Here is a 20,347-nt window from a genome sequence, read left to right on the forward strand (position 1 = left end):
AACTGGAAGTTTGTACCTCTTAATTCCCCTCACCTATTTCACCCCACCCCACCCCTCTGGGAACCACCTGTTTGTTCTCTGTATCTATGAGTCTGTTTTCTTTTTGTTTGTTCATTTGTTTTGTTTTTAGATTCCACACGTAAGTGAAATCATATGATATTTGTCTTTCTCTGTCTTGTTTCACGTAGCATAATACCCTCTAGATTTATCCAAGTTATCGAAAATGGCAAGATTTCATTCTTTTCAGTGGCTAGTCCATTGTGTGTGTATGTGTGTGTGTGTATATATATATATTATATATACATATGGCACATATTCCTCTGTCTCCTCACTTCCCCTACTTCTCTGTGTTTATTTCTACGTATCAGGCAGGTCCATTATGTCTTCTGATCTTGGATAAGTGGAGACGTCCTTACAGGAGACGTCCTGTGAGGCCCAGTAACACACTCTCCTCGGACCTATGTGCTCTAGGGGTGCTCCTTGCGTCAGCTGCGTGTGCACTTCTGATGTGGTGGGGCCGACCACTGTGGTCGTGCTCATAAGCAGGCTGACCCCCTGCTGGCTGTGCAGCCCAGTGGCTTGTGGCTGACAGTGGGCAAGGAAGGTCTAATTGGCTAGAGAGGGGATTCCCAAATGGTACTTGCGAGCGCCAGCGCCAGTGCGGTAAATGAGATCCCAAAAATGTCTGCTTCCAGTGTCTCAGTCCCCGGGGGGAGTCCCACGGCCTCCTGCCTCTGCAGGAGGCTCTCTAAGATCAGCAAGTGGGTCTGAGCCAGGCTCCTTTGAACATCCTGCCTCTCTGCTGGGACTCGAGCCTGTGAGACTTTACACGTGCCCTTTAAGAGCAAAGTCTTTGTTTCCTATAGCCCTCCAGCTCTGCCAAATGTAAGCCCAGCTGGTGTTCAAAGCCTGACTTTCTGGGGCCTCATCTTCCCCATGCTGAGGCTGTTGTGCTTGGACCCCTTGCTCCTTGGGAGAACCTCTGCATTTGTGATTTCCCTCTCATTTGTGGGTCACCGACCAGGGGATATGGCTGGACCCATTTTTGCCGCTCCTACCAGCTCATTTTGGTTCCTTCTTTATATCTTTAATTGTGGAAAATTTTTCCTGCTAATCTTCAGGTTGTTCTCAGTGGTAGTTGCTCTGTAAGTAGTTGTAACTTTGGTATGTCCCTGCGAGGAGGTGAGCTCAGAGTCTTCCTACTTCACCACCTTGACCCCCACCTCAGATGCAAATATTTTAAAATAAAATTGTATAACATCACCTTATTCCTTCCTTACTTGGCTTTCAAGGTATATATTCATTCAGCTGACAAGCATTTATTGTGTACTTGTTCTGTGCCAGGCACTATTCCAAGCAGTGGGATCAGTGAACAAAAAAGGTGAAAATAATCCCTGCCCTATGGACCTTATTTTCAAATGGGGTGATTGACAAATCCTAAAGGGAAAGCAGAGTACAGTAGAAAGTAACAATGTTAAGAAGAAAATACAAAGCAGGGAGGGTGGAGTGGCAGTGCAGAATGGGGGTAAAGTTTACAGTTTTAAAGAAGGTGGTCAGGGTAGGTCTCTGAAAAGATGACACCAGGGCAAAGACTTGGAGAGGATGAAGAGAAGAGATATGGATATCTGGAGAAAGAGCATTCTGGTCAGAGGGACCAGCAAGTGCAAAGACCCTGGCATGGGATGAGCCCAGTGTATTCACGGAAGGTCAAGGGGGTCAGTGTAGCTGGAATGGAGTGAGTGAGGGGAGGGAGGGAGGAGATGTGTTTGCAGAGATATGGCGGGAAGATCGTTCAGGATATTCTAAACCACCAGAAGGATCTTGACTTTACTCTGGGTGAGATGGGGAGCCCAAAAGAGGGTTTTGAGCAGAGGAGGAAGGGATCTGGGTCACTCTGGCTGCTGAGTTGACAACAGACTGTAGGGGAGTGAGGGTAGAATCAGGAGACCAATTGAGAGACTACTGAAGCAGTCAGGTGAGAGAGCATGGTAGGTTGGACCAGGGTGGTAGTGATGGAAATGGTGAGAGCCAATAGGATTTAATAACTGGTCTGATTATGACAGACAGTGGACCATTGGAGTGTGACAGAAAGAGACAAATCAAGGATGACCTAAAGGTTTGTGGTCTGAGAAATTGGAAGGCAGGAACTGACATGAACAGACGTGGGCAAGGCTGCAGCACTAGGATGATTTGGAGGGAAGATCAGCAATTCATCTGGGCGTGATAACTGTAAGATGCCTACCAGACATTCAAGTGGAGATATCAAGTGGGTAGAATGTTCAGGGCATTTTTTCCTGAATGTCTGGAAACTTACTTCACAAGCTGCTTCCTTTCCCTTAGGAGATCCCTTATTTCTTACAGGACACTGGGAACAAAGCTGTAGGGAGGAATCATGAACTAGGCACCAAGATACTATTACCACCCAGGCATTTTTTGGACTCTAGAGAAGAGAGAACCTTCTTGAAGGGGTGCAGGTGGAGCTCTCAAAGAATGCCCTGAGGTAATAGAAGGCTCTACTCCTGTCTTTCAGGCCAATATGTAAAAGGAAGGATAGCTAGACTTGGTAAGTCCCATGGGCAAGGACAATGCAAATTGACGGACAGTCTACAAAACAACTTGCTTCAAATGTTTGAAAGTGTCAAGGTCATTAAAGGAGATTAAAGAGACATGACAAATAAATGCAACATAATTATTTTGACCCGGATCCTTTTATTTATTACTGGACAACTGGGGAAACCTGAATGGATTAGAGAATTAGATGACAGTAATATATCAGTGGTAATTTCGTGATTTTGATGGCTGGTCTGTGATTATGTAAGAGAGTATCTTTATTTGTAAAGAATACACACAAAGTATGGGAGAAAGGGGCATCAGGTCAGCAACTTATTCTCAAAAGGCTCAAGTCAAAAAAGGGTTCTTTGAACTATACCTGTAACTCTTCTCTAAGTGTGAGATGGCTTCCAAACTAAAAGAATATTTAAAATGTGAGGACATTTTCGTTGGCTGTTCTTATAGAACTACACAGACACAGACCTCTTCTTTAGAGCCTCTGAGAGAGAGATAGAGGGCACACAGAGCAATCAATAGCTGATGGGAAAATAAATAGGTATGATAAATATATTGCTTACAAAGAACAAGTAAACATGAGAAGAGGTCAGTAAAGGAGTTTGGAGGATGAGAGATTGAGTTTAGAGGAGCTAGGCAGGGGAGGGCGGAAGTGCTCCCTTGCGGTTTAATGGAGTTTTTCAGCTGGAGAATCAGCCAAATATATATACTGGGGGTTTCCCCAGGCAGCTGGAGCTTCTTTAGAACCGTGGGAGGCTTCCTTCAGCTCCCCTGTGTCTGCCACTGGCCTGGGCAGGGTGGTGATCCAGCCCAAAGAGCACCAGCCTGTAAATGAACCATCTGGGCTAAGATGATATTTAGGATATCTTAAACACTTAAAATACTTTGAGCAAGAGGATAAAATTGATCAAGGATATGAAGCATAGGACAAAATAGATGAAAAAGGATTAAAATATACTTTTTTTCATTTGAAAATGTAAGTTCTTTTTATTTGAGATATCCACATAACTAAAGGGATAGTTCCTGCCCCCCTCTCTTTATAAAAACAAACCTAGAACCCCCTTTTTCCCCTTAAACAGCACAAGGAACACTCTCTCCAAACCTTAGATAACAGCAAGAGAGTCCCCTTAAATAGAATTTTCTATTTTATGATTCCTAAAATACTGGAACACATCATTGCAGAAATATTACAGCCTATTTTCCCAGTGTCAAAGTAAATTTACGCTGCAATCTTACAATGGTAGCACACCTGTCACTTTTCTTTTGGCTTAAAATGAGTTTGTTTAATGGTATGCCTAATTTCTTGATTGACCCACAATTTATTTAGAATAAATAAATTTACAAACACAGAACTGTTTACTCCATACTTTTGTTACAGGTTTCTAACAATTGTGGTCAGATAACTAGATCTTGTATAAAATCAATTATTTGAAATGTGTGGAGACTTGAATTGTTGTCTAGTATATGGTCAGTTTTTGTAAATGTTACATGAGAGTCTGGAAAGAGTGTAGGTTCTCTAATCATCAGGAGGGAGAGGGTCCTATATATATCTATTAAATTTAGCTTATTAAGTATATCCAGATTTTCTATTACTAATTTTTCAAATGCTTTCCATCAATAACTGAGCAAGGTGTATTGAAATCCTACGTTATGAGGATGTAACTGACAGTTTCTCCCTATAGTGCTTGATGTGTTTTGATTTTACTTTACTAGATGCATGTGAGTTTGGAATTTTTATTTCTTCCTGGTGAGTTGAACGGTTTTCATTGTCTAGTGGCATTCTTTATTCTAATAATGCTTTTTTTCCCCTTAGAATCTATTTTGTCTCATATTAATATAGCTACCTCAGATTTCTTTTGGTTATTATTTGCCTGGCGTATCTTTTTTTTTTAGATTTGTTTACTCTCAACCTTTCAATGCCCTATATATTAACGTGTGTCTCATAAATTATACCTAGATGGATTTTGGTTTTTAGACATTTTATTCATCCACATTTACTAGAGGATGTTTAGATCACAAATAAAATAACCCTTCCAGGAATGATTAGCTATAGCAGGGTACCCAACAAACAAGACTCTGTGCCCAGGGCACAGAGCAGAAGCCAACACCGTTTTCACAAAGGGCCTGAAAGTCACACGTCCCGTATGGGGGTGCCACATGTCGCCCAAGCGTGGAAAATGCAGTCGTCTGTCTCTGTGCAGAGATCTGTCCTGTCTCTGCCCACCAGATTCAGAGACAGCCATGTGAAATACTACACATGGAGAGAAGGGGTACAAGATCCATCTTTCCTAAAGTTTCCTGGTACTTGTCAGCACCAGTGATCATTAAGATAGCCACGGTAAAAGGAAAGCTCATGTTGCCATTCTGTTCCTGCAGTGCCTCATACATACGTGATGTGCAGGAATGTTTTATAGTCTGTAAAATCATTTTCAAGTTTCCTTAAACTGTGTCTGAAGAATAATCTGTGTTTCTTAATGCTTTCTGCTAAACTCGGTTTTCATGATTACTTCTACAAAATTACTTCTTTTTTAAACTCCCACTGTGCCACTAGACTTCTTATGTCATTTTTTTTTCAAATTCAGTTAGAAACGATAAAAATACTTAAGATAGTATCTTTTTTTTGTTTTAATTTATTTGGTTGCGCCAGGTCTTAGTTGCAGGAGGTGAGCTCCTTAGTTGTGGCAGGCGGGCTCCTTAGTTGTGGCACACGGGCTCCTTAGTTGCGGCACGTAGGCTCCTTAGTTACGGCATGCATGTGGGATCTAGTTCCCTGACCAGGGACCGAACCCCCACCCCCTGCATTGGGAGTGCGGAGCCTTAACCACTGCGCCACCAGGGAAGTCCCCTAAAATAGTGTCTTAACTGGCAGTAGAACTACAAAATTACTTGAAGCTTCCAGTTAAATTGAAATAGGATTACTGTGCAATTCACCATTGGGAAAGCAACAATAATGTACAGGATAGTAAAAACAATGGCTATCAGGTTCCTGGTAGGTGACAGGTACTCTGCTAAAATGTGTGTGTGTGTAACCTCCACTTAGATATGAAAAACCCAAGGCTCAGAGAGGTTAAGTAACTGGCCCAAGATCACACAGCCAGTGAAAGGGAGAGCCAGGATCCAACTCTGGTCTCTCTGAATCCAAAGGCCATATCATAGTGATGAAAAGAATGAGTTCTGGGGGGCTTCCCTGGTGGCGCAGTGGTTGAGAGTCTGCCTGCCAATGCAGGGGACACGGGTTCGAGCCCTGGTCTGGGAAGATCCCACATGCCGCAGAGCAACAAGGCCTGTGAGCCACAACTACTGAGCCTGTGCATCTGGAGTCTGTGCCCCACAACAAGAGAGGCCGCAATAGTGAGAGGCCTGCGCACCGCGGTGAAGAATGGCCCCCACTTGCCGCAACTAGAGAAAGCCCTCGCACAGAAACAAAGACCCAACACAGACAAAAATAAATAAGTAATTAATTAAAAAAAAAAAAAAAGAATGAGTTCTGGAGTGAAACTACTAGGACTCACATTCCAGCTCCACCACTTCAAAGCTAGGTGGCAGTGGGCAAGTTATTTAATACCCTCCTCTATCTCATCTGTAAAATGGGAATAACGATAACATCTATCCATACTGTTGTTATGAGGATTTAAAAGGATGATCTGAGACGATGCTCAGAATGGAACCTGGCACACAGAGAAATCTCAAGAACTGTTAGTTACTTTTTATGTTTTCAGGGAACATTTTGGGGCTTCTTTATCATCAATGGTTAATATTAATAATTACATTCTAAGGTTTCTTTAATGTTGTGTTCATGCGGTTCTCACCCTCTTCTTCGCGCATCCTCCGTACCTGCCAGGCTGCCTCACTGGTCTCCCGCTGCTCCCACGGTTGGCTCCCACCCACAGTCCTCCAGTTATTACAGTGTCCCCTTCTCCTCCACTGGGTGTTCCCTGATTTTCCCAACAGTAAACTTTCATGAGACACTATTTGATGATAATTAGTGGCTGTCTGGGTGGTTCCTTCATTCCCCAAGTATTTCCTGAACACCTACTGCATGCCTGGTCCTGTTCTAGGTACTGAGTCCCTCCTTTATGGAATCTGTATGCTAATTAGGGGAGTAGGGTATTTAGGGGAGTAACAATAAACAAATATACGCAAAAAGATAGAAGAAAAATACCAGAGTGATAGGTGCTGCGCAAATGGTTCAGGTGATGTGATCCTGTGGAATCACTGGATGGATCCATTAGACTCAGTGGTCAAGGATGGTTTCTCCAAGAAAGAGGTATGTAAGCTGAGATCTGAATGTCAAGAAGGAGGCAGTGATGTGAACATCAAAGGGAAAAGCATTTCAGGGAAGAGGGTACAGCTAGTGCAAAGGCCTGGAGGTGGGAATAAGGCTTGGGTTGCATTTAAAGAACAGAAAGGAGGTAGGTGTGATTGGAGGCTAGTGGCTAAGACAGACTGTGGACAAGACAGAGTAGGTTGGTGGAAGAAAGCAGGAGACAGAGTATACACAACTTGATAAATGAGAGTAGAGAAGAGATCAGACCCTAATATTATATGAGTCTGTGAGGCAGGGAAGTGGTAGGATTTGACCATGTCAGCAAGGAAAGCTTGGATTTCTGAGAGTGGCTGAGGTGACAAGGTATGTGAGGCATCCTGGGATCGGTTCTGATAATCTCTTGGCAGAGTTGGGAAACCTACACAAGCTGGAGGATGTGGGACCCTAGGGCTGCTTATCTCTCCAGCACTTGAAGTTCCAAGACCTTTGTTTGAGTTCAAGTTCCATCAACCTAGTGGTTGTGTTAGTTTGTGAAAGTCAGCCTACTTATTCTCATCTGTAAAACGGAGATAAATGTTCAATGTATTGCCTAGTTCACAAGGGTCATAATAAATGTAAAAGCATTTTGCAAGTTCTGAAGTACTATAAAAATGTTAATTAAAATTTAAGATGCATATAACTTGCATTATAATTACAAGCCTCTAAACTAGAGCAGGATCAATTACTTCTTCTTTTTATCTGTCACAATACCTAACCCAGATCCTTGTGTTCTAGGGATTACAAGGTTGAATATTACTATACAACAAAAGCATAAAAAATGAATGAAAGCATCTGTGATTAATGCCTTCAATGTTATTGTCAACATTACCATCATTACTGTTTAGCAGTAATGCTTTAAAAATGTTGGAAAACAAAAAACAACCTCTGATTTTTCTTTTCACCAAATCCATTGAAATGAAGAATAAAGAAACATTTATTCACAGTTAAAGTTATAAAAATATTTATACTTGGCCCTTGGGCCCATGGGTTCTGCATCCGTGACTTCAACTGGGAATCAAAAATATTTGAAAAAAAAAATTCCAGAAAGTTCCAAAAAGCAAAACTTGAATTTGCTTCAAACCAGCAACAATTTACATAGCATTTACATTGTATTTACAACTATTTACATAGCATTTACATTGTATTAGGTATTGTAAGTAATCTAGAGATGATGTGTGGGTAGGTTATATGCAAATACTATGCCATTCTATATAAGGGACTTTAGCAACCACGGGTTTTGTTATTTGCAGGGAGTCCTGGAGCCAATCCCCTGCCAATACTGAGGGACGACTGTATACACATCAACCTAATCTGTTCTCACAAAATATTTTATTTTTTAATCGAACTCAATACATATACAGAAAAGGGCATGAATCATAAGTGTATATATGAGTTTTCACAGGGTGGACACACTTATGTAATTAGCCCCACTTCTAGAAGTTTGATGCCAGGAAAGATTCCCCTAAATGAAAAAGCTGTGTTCCTAAGGGCGTCCATACAGTGCTATTGTGAAAAAAAACTAAATGTATGGTGGAGGAGTGATAAGGAAAGTGTTGGCACACAGATTCGGTGGAGCAGTATGGAGCCTTTAACAACCGTGAACTGTAAAACAAAATTCTCGACACTCGAGTGCCCTTGAGTCAGGCAAGTGGACGCAGCCTAGGATAAAATGGTCACGAGTGAGGGAGGTGAGTGAAGAAGAGGCAGAAAACAGAGAATGAGGAGGGCAGGCGCAGCCTGAAGATTTTCACATTCAAGTGTAAAAAATACGAATAAAACAGGAGAAAATAGAACATGGTGCTGATGGAAAAAAACACGTCCCATGCCAAGCTTAGCCCATAAGCCTTTAGTTTGCGACCCTGGCTAGAGATGAGGGGAAACAGAGGCAAAATAAACATTCCAGGTGTGGCAATAGGATTATAACACAGACTGTGGCTCCACATGGACCAGGACCGGGGCAAGCATGGAAGTGAGCGCTGGCCGCCGTGGGAACTTGGCCAAATTACCGCAGCCTTTAAGCCTCAGTCTCTTCATCTGTAAAATAGGGATTTTTTAAAATGCCTCCCTTACAGAGCTGTTGTAAAGTGTAAGTGGGTAGAAAAGTGCCTAGCGGGTGGGTAATAGGACTATTCTTCTCCCCTCCTCTGCCTCTCTCTCCTCATTATCATTTGATTGTTCTCATTATCATTATTTCTGATTTCATATCCCAACCATCCTCTTCCCTTCGTTTGCCTGACTCCAGACACACTCGCCTTCCGGATATTTCTCCTGCACGTTTTAGCCTCAAGGTCCCCTCACCTCTTCCCCCCAATACTGGCTCACTTCCTGTGGGTCTCTCTCAACGACCCCTCCTCAGAGAGGGCTGCCCTGTCCACCCACCTTCTCCATCTCTCTCCCTGCTTTATTCTTCATTGCACTTAGCACCACCTATTTTATTATGTATGTATCTTATTAGTTACCTGTTTATTCTTTACCCTAGAACAGGGGTCCCCAACCCCGGGCCGCAGCCTGCTAGGAACCGGGCCGCACAGCAGGAGGTGAGCGGCAGGCAGGTGAGCAAGTGAAGCTTCACCTGCCGCTCCCCATCGCTCGCATTACTGCCTGGACCATCCCCACCCACCCCTGTCTGTGGAAAAATTGTCTTCCAAGAAATCGGTCCCTGGTGTCCAAAAGGTTGGGGACCATTGCCCTAGAAGGTAAGCTCCATGAAGGCCGGAATTTGCCTCACTTGTTGAATGCTGTATTCATAGTTCCTAGAAGGATAATTGTCATGTAATAAACATTCAAGAAGTATTTGTTGAATATTGTTGAATGTTCAAGGTCTTGTTTTCTCTAAATCCCAGGGCTACAATGTTATTTGTGTAATAAATGCTTTTATTTTTTTTAAATTATTTTTATTTTTATTTTTTAACATCTTTATTGGAGTATAATTGCTTTACAATAGTGTGTTAGTTTCTGCTTTATAACAAAGTGAATCAGTTATACATATACATGTGTTCCTATATCTCTTCCCTCTTGCATCTCCCTCCCTCCCACCCTCCCTATCCCACCCCTCTAGGTGGTCACAAAGCACAGAGCTGATTTCCCTGTGCTATGCGGTTGCTTCCCACTAGCTATCTATTTTATGTTTGGTAGTGTATATATGTCCATGCCACTCTCTCACTTTGTCACATCTTACCCCTCCCCCTCCCCATATCCTCAAGTCCATTCTCTAGTAGGTCTGTGTCTTTATTCCCGTCTTGCCACTAGGTTCTTCATGACCTTTTTTTTTTTTTTCCTTAGATTCCATATATATGTGTTAGCATACTGTATTTGTTTTTCTCTTTCTGACTTACTTCACTCTGTATGACAGACTCTAACTCCATCCACCTCACCACAAATAACTGCATTTCGTTTCTTTTGATGGCTGAGTAACATTCCATTGTATATATGTGCCACATCTTCTTTATCCATTCATCCGATGATGGACACTTAGGTTAAATAAATGCTTTTAAAATGCAGTTGTTCCTCGGTATCCACGGAGGATTAGTTTCAGGAAACTCTCCTCACCCCCGCCTTCACAGATAACAAGATCCACGGATGCTCAATTCCCTCGTATAAACTGGCAGCGCAGTTGGCCGTCTGTGTCCTTGGCTTCCGCACCCCCAGATTCAACCACCCGCGACACGGAGGGCTGACAGTACATTTTCTCTAAAGTGATCTCAATATGTAACACTTCTTACTCTTTCCTAACTTGCTTGGCAGATCAGCTGTGCAGAAGCTGGGGGCGGAGGTGTTTGAGGAGGTCTACAGTTACCTCGAGAGCAAGGCAGCAGAGAGCCAGCGAGGCAGAGGTCCGGGTGGCTCTGGAAACAGTCATGCCTCGAGCCAGTGACTGTTCTGAGGTTGACCAGTGGCTCTACTTTGAGGAGCAGTTGCTGATCACAAGGGGAGAAGGGGCCGCTCTTCTCCAGAACCATCGCAAAGCAAATGTCAGAAACAAGCAGCTTGAAGTAGACAAATGCCTGTGAGCATCCGTCAGCACGTATGCTGGACTCTGTACTGGGAACTGGGTACAGAGCTGGAGCTGTTATCTCTACTCTCAATCCCTTGTCAAATGGAATGGCTCCTTTAGGGAGTAGTAAACCTGGGCTAATCAGTGTTGTTGGGTCTAAACTGTGAGATCGGTCAAGTTTAGCTTCCTGAAAAGCATTCCCGCTTGTGTGCCCTTGGGGTTTCCAGCGGGGTTGGACCACCCTGACCTTGGCCTGGGAGAAGCACCTGCTCTTCACTGTTTCCACTTGGAGGACAGGCTCAGCGCCCGACCGCTCTGGGTCTCCATGGTCTGTGGGCACCTGCCCCTGAAGAGCGTTGGACCCCAACCTCGGCCATGCTGGGCTGCTGCCCATGGGTCAGATGTACCTGTCTCAGGTGACCTGCTTTTGACCCGCTTTTGCCCTTGAATGCTTAAAAAGCAAGAAGAGCATATGTGTAAGGATAAAGTGATTCCTTTCTGTGGTTTATTCCCCAGACTCATCCATGGAGTATTGAAGACTTTTATTCGTAATAAATATATTTTCCATGGTTACAAAATAAATCACCTATTTTACCCTGTCCTTATCCAGAAGTATCCTATTGAATGTAGCACATCCATCTAAGGGTAATTATTGCTTAAAGCAGCTAAGACTTGGTTTGTTTGTTGTCTATTATGGACCAGTGCTGTGCTCACTACTGTAAGGACCTTACTTCATTCGATCTTTTCACCAGAGAGAGAGAGAGAAATTCCCCACTCTGCAGCTGACGATGCTCGGGTTAGGTAACCAGTCAGGTCACGCAGTCCCGAGAAGCTGAGCTTAGGTTTCACCCAGGTCTGTCTGACTCCAGTGCCCACACTTGTAACCATAGTGCATGTGGGTTTCTGACCAGGGAGCTACATCAGACCTGCTTGAGCAGCTTCTTACACATGCACACGTTTAAGAAAATGTGTTAAAGGAAAAGTTACTCTGACACTTGTTACACCCATAGGGAAGACTTTATTCAGGACCAGGTGCCAAGACTATTGCAGTAGGGAGACAGGAGAGACTCACCTCCTCATGCGGCAAAGACAGCACGGCATTTACAGCCAAGGAGGAGTGGGGGCACTGGTGGGCATCCAGGGTAGAAGGTTACTAAGAGAAGACATCCAAGGCAGGGGGGATTGTTGCTAAACTGACCTAACAGGGTTCCTGCTGGAGGCAGACCAGGTGATCAAACATCAGGGGTGGGGGGTTCTCCCTAAACTGACTTACCAGGTTGAAGACAGGGCCCAAGGTTGAGGAGTAGTCAAAAGAGGGCTCCCAGGGACCTCCCTGGTGGCGCAGGGGGTAAGACTCTGCACTCCCAATTCAGGGGGCCCGGGTTCGATCCCTGGTCAGGGAACTAGATCCCACATGCATGCCACAACTAAGAGTTCGCATGCCACAACTAAGGAGCACGCCTGCCACAACTAAGGAACCTACGTGTTGCAACTAAGAAGCCTACATGCTGCAGCTAAGACCCAGTGCAACCAAATAAATAAATAAATAAATATTTAAAAAAAAAAAAAAAAAAAAGAGGGCTTCCAGGATTGGTCAAGGAGAGAATCTTTATCAATACCCAGTCCCAATCCCCTCCCTTTCTCTGGGGAGATAAGGGACCAAAGCCTGTCTTTTGTTACCAAGCTGCCTGGGTGAATCTGGTGCAAGGAAGCACTGAGATTCACTATTCTGCTCCTGCCTCAGATTGAGGACACTGAGACAGAGGGGCTTATTGGCCCATTATGGATGGGGCTGTGCCCCCAGTTCAATGCACGGTCTTTTAGGCAAGTGTTTCTCAAATCTGAGCATCAGAATCACCTGGAGGGCTTATTAAAAAACATATTACCGGCCCATCCCCAGCAATTCTGATTGAAAAGATCTGGTCGAAGCCTGAGAATTTGCGATTCTAACAAGTGCCTGGTGATGCTGACGCTGCCAGCATAAGGACCACAACCAGAACCATTGTTCCAGACCCTTCCTTCTGCTGCCCTCTTCCCCACCTCCCTTTACTGGAGCAGTAGCTTTGTCTTCTCTTAGATGGGGCATAATTCATCTCGCTTACCACCGTCCCTGAAGGTGGTTTGAGGATTGGGAGGAAGAGCCCAAAGACTCCAGATGTCTCACTGTGAATACTCTCAAAACGTACTGATCGAGAGGAAAAAGGTCAGTGTGACTAACTTGAGGGAACTTGGTGGGGTCAGTTTAAGGACAAGGGTGCTTGGTGGCTGTGCTCTAAGCCTCATTCCCACCTCTGCCCAGAAACCCAAGGAATCACGGGGACCCAAGTGAGCCATGACTTCAATGATCAAGGGCTTGTGAACATCACTGTTCTGTGTTCCCTCCAACTCCAGTGCCCTATGAAGAGGTGTTGGGGCTGAAACTGAGCAGGACCCTGTGGGGCTCCTGGGCACAAAAGCCTTTCTGTGTCCCCATTTCTTGATTACAGGAAATAGGCTTCATTCAGCCTCCCTGACCTTCCCTGGGTTCCAAAGGGCAGGTTCAAACAGATGCTAATCAGGGAAGGGAGGGGATGCAGAGACAAGGGAGGAGCAGTCAAGAAACAATAGTGCAGCCTTGGGGCAGGGTCCTGGTTCCCCCTCAAGGGATACACAGAACAATAACTTTGAGCTGTTTTGCAGATACTGAAGCCCCCACCAGGTGGGAGAAGTTAACTGTATGCTGCCCATAAGCATGCAGAACCCAGACTGGTTGGAACCAGAAGGCTGATGATGCTGACTCCCGCTTTCCTCCTCACCAACCAATCAGAAAAATGTCCATGAGCTGATCATGCCCTCTTTGAACCATTACTATAAAACTCCTCACTACCCCCTCCAGGTCAGGACACAGAGTTTTGAGGGTATTCGCCTGCTGTGGCCCCCTTTGCCTGGCAAAGCAGTAAAGCTATTCTTTTCTATTTCACCCAAAACTCCATCTCTGAGATTTAGCCTCTGTACCCCAGTACGAGGGCCACCATAGATCTTCACGCTGCCTCTCCCCAAAGCCGAAGATGCCCGTTCTGCCCTCTTTCCCTGCAGGTGGGATCTGAGACTTAGCAGAATTCTGAACTTGAGCACATTGCTCACGTCAAAATCCAGAACCTGCGGTTGTTGCCAGGGGGGAACACTGAAAGCCAGGTCTGCCCTGGGAAGCCCGTGATGGATGGAGCACTTGACCACTCTGCTGAGGGGAACAGATGAGGACATGCCCCTCGTGCGAACAAGGAAGAGCCCTCACCACCAGGAGGAGCTCCCTGTAGCTCCCATGCCCTTTTATGACCAAACAGATTCAACTACATCTGGAAGAGGGGTAGCACCCAAGTTAATAAAAGTTTCTGAATCTCCTTGCTGATGGTTTTCATGTTAGAACAGAATATTTGTGTCGGGGCTCAGGGTGGGCAGCCCCAAATTATGCCACTACGACAGACTGATGATTTTGAATTAAAGTTGCTTGAGAAGCAGCCGATGCAAGAAGGAAACTCTGACCCTCCTGCATCTCCCTGAAAAGCAGGAAATAAATCTCATATGAAAGGTGCCCTCCCTGCGTCTGGAAGAAGGACACCTTTATCACCAGAGGTAGGGAACATGGTAGAGAAGCCTGTATAAACAAACCTTACCACTTCTTTTAGTTTACTACCCAAGCCCAAGCTCCGTTTAGATTCTTCACTAATTGGGCACCCAAAACTAAGTTTCTTTGTCCTGTCAGTTCCTCACAAATGTATTGTTTCTTTGTCTAAAAAGTATAAAAGCTGCCCCACTTCTTAAGTCCCATTTCTATGGGACCTTCAGGCACATGAATTAAAATGTGTTTCTTTTTCTCCTTTTAATCTGTCTGGTGTTAATTTTATTACTAGTCCAGCCACAGGAACTCAAGAGGGGCGGAGGGGAAATTTCTTCCTCCCTGACACTTGGGTGAGTTGCTGGGTCAAGAGGAAATAGCTAGATTCTCAAATATTTCACAAACAAATAAACATGTCCAGGGAACAACACCCTCGGTTTAAGAACATGTTGGAGGGAAGAAAAGACCTCCTCTACCCTCTTAGGTGCCGTAGCTGGGGCCTACAAAATAAACTGACAACAGACAGCAGGAGAAAAAGGATACAGTTTTATTTGATCTTAATGTTTTTACATGGCATGTGATGGGGTTGGGGAGGTGAGGGGGGTGCTTTCTAGAAAGAAGTGAAAACACCAGAGAAGCCAGACAGCTTATGTACTGTTTTGATGAAAGAGCAGTAATCAATTTGTGGAGATGTGACAAAACAAAGGAAAAGAGATTTGAGCTCTGAGGAGAGGTAAATTGTGGGGCAGTGACTAGGAGACACGCGGGGAAAGTGATGGAAGATAAGGGTTGAGTTAGTAGGTCTGTTTGTACAGATTCATCTCGGTGTTGGTGCCCCATCTCCAGCGATAAGAATGCTCTCTCCCTGGTCCAGGGAAAGCGCTTTTCTCATGGGAAATGTATGATTTAGGCAGAACGTGGGAAGGCAGAGGGCTCTTCCTGCATCTACTGTTTAATTACTTTCAGCTCAAAATAATCCTTATGCCAAAGTGGCATATTTGGAGGTGGCCTAGTCTGGTCCCCTACAATGTCTAGGAAGACAGGTGCAGAAGGAAAACACCTTATCCTCCAGGATTTGTGCTGTGCACTGTATCAGGCATCGAAGAAAGGAAAGCTAGGAAGAAACACCATCTTGGATCAGAGCTCCATGTCTTATAAAAGAAATTCACTGTGTTTACCTTCTAGTTGGTTCACTGGGAGTGGCAGCACAGGATTTAAGATGACTAGAAAATTCCTTTTTGATTTTACCATTGGGAAAATGCTTTGTCCCTCAGCCATACTCAATGTGGGTATTAATCACTGACCAAATTGCAAGATGGTGAGTGGAAACTGGCTGAGGAATTGGAAAGCTAGGAAGTTGTTTGTTATGAATCAGTCACAGGAATGAGGGAATAAAGAAGCCTTGCTAGCTCTCGGCTTTGTAAATATATATATATATATATTTCACAAATGCCAACTGACCTTTCCGCTTTCTATTTATGCAGAGGAAATGCCACGAGCTATTTTGGGTGATGCAGAGATAAGGCACACAAAGGAGAGTGATGGAGTTAATTATTTAATGTATTTGGGGCTGAGGCTGGAGTGAAAGCTCTAGGTCCATTATATGGGATCAGGATAAAGGGGGCAGACAAATCAGACAGTAACTCAAGGGGAGGGGGGTAGAAATACCCTGCTCCTCTTTCAAGATGATGGGTAACTCATGTGTGTTAACTACTGTGTCAGAAGGGAAGGGAGCCAGGACACCAAGATGATAAAGGAGAAAGAATGAAAAATGAGGAAGAGAAGGAGAAGGGGTGAGACAGAGACAGAGAGGGGACCGGGGGAGGGGCAGGTGTGGACACACAGCAGAGTGTTTTAAAATGATCTTCCTTCGTGTAAGGCAAACAAACTGAACTTGCTCCCAGATGACTTGGATTCTGGCCCCACTGTTGCCATTTACTGTGTGATCCAGGGCAAGTCATTTCCTCTGAGTCTCAGTCTCCTGCCTTTGTCTGAAGATAGCCATAAAAAATAAGCAAGATTATCTCATATGTTGAATCGCAGGAGATTGCTCATGGGGTTCGGTGTAATGTGTGGGTATGCTTTAAACTCTGTTAAGATGCTCTCAACTTTGGAGGAGGAATTATTTATCATCAGGCTGCCTGATCTCCCATCATTGGAGATTCATCCCTGAAGACTTCCTTAGGCGGCTAAGATTCTAGTACTAACATGCAAACACACCCCAAAAGTAGACACTTTTAGCCATTTTCATCCAGCGTCTGACTAAAAATTTGCTCACAGTCGGCTGAGAGGCCATGAAGAAAGCAGCTCTGAAAAGGCAACCGAGCTGTGCTGAGGACCAGCTGCGTCCCCCAACCAGGCCTCAACCCACTTCACATTCATGAACCCACCTGTGTGACCCCGGGGTAAGCAGCATCCCTAGTGCCCTCAGGACGCTCAGTTCTCCCCTAACTTCAGCAGGAAATTCAGAAATTTAGTCCAACAAATATACATTATGAAATAATATATTCATAAATACTCATTAGGAGTACCGGAGTTGTTAACATTTATGCAGAACTGAGAGCTTGACTCCAATAGAGTATTTGCAAAGTAGATTTGTAAGTTTAGTTGGGAGACAAACTTTCAACAGCTAGAACATTGTTTTTCCGAAATATTATGCTTTTTCCTTCTCTGATTGAATTTTTGGTTCCAATTCACCCCTCCCTGGACGCTGACTGCTCCCTTTTAACTTCGTAGTTCTTCCCACTATCATGGGAAGAGAGTATTTCCTTACCCTCAGACTCTGAGTTTGGCCATTGAACTCGTTCTGGCTGAGTGATCACTCAGGAGCAGGAAACTTACAGGGACAGTTGGTTAAAGGGTACAGTGTTTCAGTTATATGGAATGAATAAGTTCTGGAGATTTTATGTACATAGTGACTATAGTTAATAATACTGTATTACTGTATACTTGAAATTTGCTAAGAAAGTAAATCTTAAGTGTTCTCACCACACATAAAATATGTGTGGTGATAGATATGTTAATTAGCTTGATTGTGGTAATTTCACAATGTATATGTATATCAATTAAATATATACAGTTTTTATTTGTCAATTATACCTCAATAAAGCTGGGGAAAATATTTCAGGCAAGAAAGAAGGAGACAAAGATCTTACAGACATGAAGAACACAAAGCCTTGTGGGTTCCAGGAATGTGTCATCTTTTTGTGCTGGTGGTTCAAGTGTAAGGGTGACCATGGCAGGTTTGAGAGGAAGGTGTGTGGCCTGCTTCTGAGATGGCCCCAGTGGTCCTCACCTCTGGTAGGTATCCTGCTCTGTGCAACTCCCTCTCACGTGGCATCAGGGGTGGCCTTATGGCCAGGAGAATCCTGTAGCAGTCATGTATGACTTCTGAAAACTAGGTCATAAAAGACATGGATCCCATCTTGCTTTCCCTTGGGTCCCTCACTCTGAAAGAAGCCGGCCACTGTGTCATGAGGACATTCAAGCAACCCCATGGAGAGATCTATATGGCATGAAACTGAGGCTTCTGCCACCAGCACTAACCTCCAGTCATGACAGTGAGCCACCCGGGAAGCAAATTCTCCAGCCCTAGTCAGGCCTTCATTTGACTGCAGCCCTTGCTGATCCCGTCCCTGACCCTCAGCCACTGTGAGATATGAAGTGTTTATTGTTAAGTCACTACACTTTACAGTATGTTTCAGCAACAGATCACTAATACAGAAGGTGAAGTTCACATGTGAGCTGTTGAGTTTGCTCTGCAAGAATCCCTTAGAAATGCGAAGTACCTGAAGACAGCATGACTTTAAGCTGTAACTTGAGACCTTGTGAAGGGCAGGTTTGAAAAGGATGAGACAGGCAGGACAGCAAGGCAGTTAGGAGGTTAGTCCAGGTGAGCAAAGATGAAGCCTGACCTTCATCTGATGAGTCAGGGCATGGAGCGTGGAGACGATGAGAGGGAGCTGAGGGGTGAGGGCTGCCTGGGGTGGGTAAAGGAGGATGGCAGGCGGTGGGCATACACAGAGGTGGGGTTACAGGAGACGCAGGTGGGGATGAAATACTGAGCTCATTCCTGGGTGTGCTGGACTTGAGGCATTTGTGGGGTATTCAGGGGGAGAGGTCCAGGTATGAACTGGAGGTGTCTGAAAAGTTCTGTCCTCCTAGTGAAATGGATCCACCTGATGAGCTCCAGACAACACAGCCGTGGATATTTTTGATGCTGTGCCTGCAAATAACCAAGAAGAGGGCTGCCTTCTGTAGAATGCCACCTCCTTGAAGGCTGCTGGATGTGACTGCAGGTATGTGAATGCCTGAAAAATAATAATAACAGCAGCATTTAACACTTTCAGTAGGTCCTTTTGGATAAACACCAACAGGCTCTAGCTGGCAGCTCTCTGAGAGTAGCACCTCCTCTCCCTCCCTCCCTCCCCCATTCCTATACTCTTCAAAATCAGTAGTTCTTAGTCTTGGCTCTGCACTTGAAACACCTGGGAAATTTTATGAGAAGTAAGTGGGATGATGTAAAATTTCCTGACAGATGGGAGATGCTGGTTGCAGTCCTCTTTTGCCTAAAAAGTGAGACCAGACCCTCACCTCCCTCTCCCTCTCCTGGACCAAAAGGGATCCTATCTATGAAAGGGTTTTGTGAAATGCAAAGCTTTATTCAACTGTAAATTATAACCTTTACCTTTAACTTCATGAGAAGTCAAAGTGCTTTTTATTTTTAACTTTTTACTATGAAAAACATCGAACTATATTAAAGAGAATAACATAATAAGCCCTTGTTAGGGAACTGTCACTCAGCTTCAGAAATGATCAATTCGTAGCCAATCTTATTTTATTTATAGTCTCACCCATTACCCCCTCACTGGCTAATTTTTTATCATTCATAAATATTTCAGCATGTATCTATAAAAGATAAAGACTTTTTTGTAAAAAGCCATAATACTACTATCACATTTTAAGCATGATCAATAATTCCTATATATCAAATATCCGCTCAGTATTCACATCTCCCCCACTTTCTTTGTTTCTTCAGATTAGGATCCAAGTAATCCCTTCACTAGGTATGTCTCCTCAATCTCTTTTAATGTATAGATTCTACCCCCATCTCCTTTCCCCATGTAATTCATTTATTGAAGAAACCAGCTCGTTTCTTTCGTAAAGTTTCCTTCAGTCTAGATGGCATCATCCTGATTTTCTAAAAAAATAAACTTTACTTTTTAGAAGTATTAGATTTGCAGAAAAATTGTGAAGACAGTACAGAGACCCCAGACAGTTCACGCAGTCGCCCCTATAATTACCATCATATCACGAGTGCATACCCCCCCCACCCCAGGACTTACCACTGTTGATACTGCCCCGGATCACCCGGCAGAGGCCCCACCCCTACCCCCTTCCATTATGCCCCCTTTGGAAAGAAGTGGCTGTTCTCAGCAGCCCACGCTGAAGGAGTCGGCAGTTACACTTCACTGTCTTCAGGGCACAGCTCCTATATAAATTATTTCAGCTACTTCTGCGTGGGATATCTTCTTTCCCCCCATTTATGTACTTATTCATGATTTAGATCAGTATAGACCCGTAGAGATTTATTTCATCCTTTGGGTTATAATCCTATACTGCTTTATTTTCTTGCCCAGACTGTTTCAGCTTTAGCTGTAGGGAGCTCTTTAGCTCTTGAGTTGGCTCCTGTGTCCTTATCCCTTTGACAAACTCCCATCGATATGGGTGGTTTTTCTTATTTTTTTCATTATTGATTTTTGGCTTTTCGGTGCACTTCCTTATTTTCTGGCATCACAAGATGCTCCAGGCTCATCATGTATCCACTGTGTATATTTCCTGCCCCGGTGCCTGAATCAGCACTTCTCCAAGGAGTCTTGATTCCTTA

The 20,347-nt window shown here is 44.2% G+C and overlaps 1 protein-coding gene across 1 annotated transcript in view; it reads left to right on the forward strand.

Annotated features, from left to right (window-relative positions):
* The window catches only part of NEK11 (NIMA related kinase 11), a 289,042-nt gene extending 278,250 nt beyond the window's left edge, over nucleotides 1-10,792 (forward strand). Inside the window, 2 exon segments of the mRNA XM_057545576.1 lie at nucleotides 10,616-10,667; nucleotides 10,669-10,792. Coding sequence (XP_057401559.1) covers nucleotides 10,616-10,667; nucleotides 10,669-10,792 — 176 coding nt within the window.
* The last annotated feature ends 9,555 nt before the right edge of the window (nucleotides 10,793-20,347 follow it).

The sequence above is a fragment of the Balaenoptera acutorostrata genome, chromosome 4, assembly GCF_949987535.1.
Source record: "Balaenoptera acutorostrata chromosome 4, mBalAcu1.1, whole genome shotgun sequence".
Classification (NCBI taxonomy): Eukaryota; Metazoa; Chordata; class Mammalia; order Artiodactyla; family Balaenopteridae; genus Balaenoptera; species Balaenoptera acutorostrata.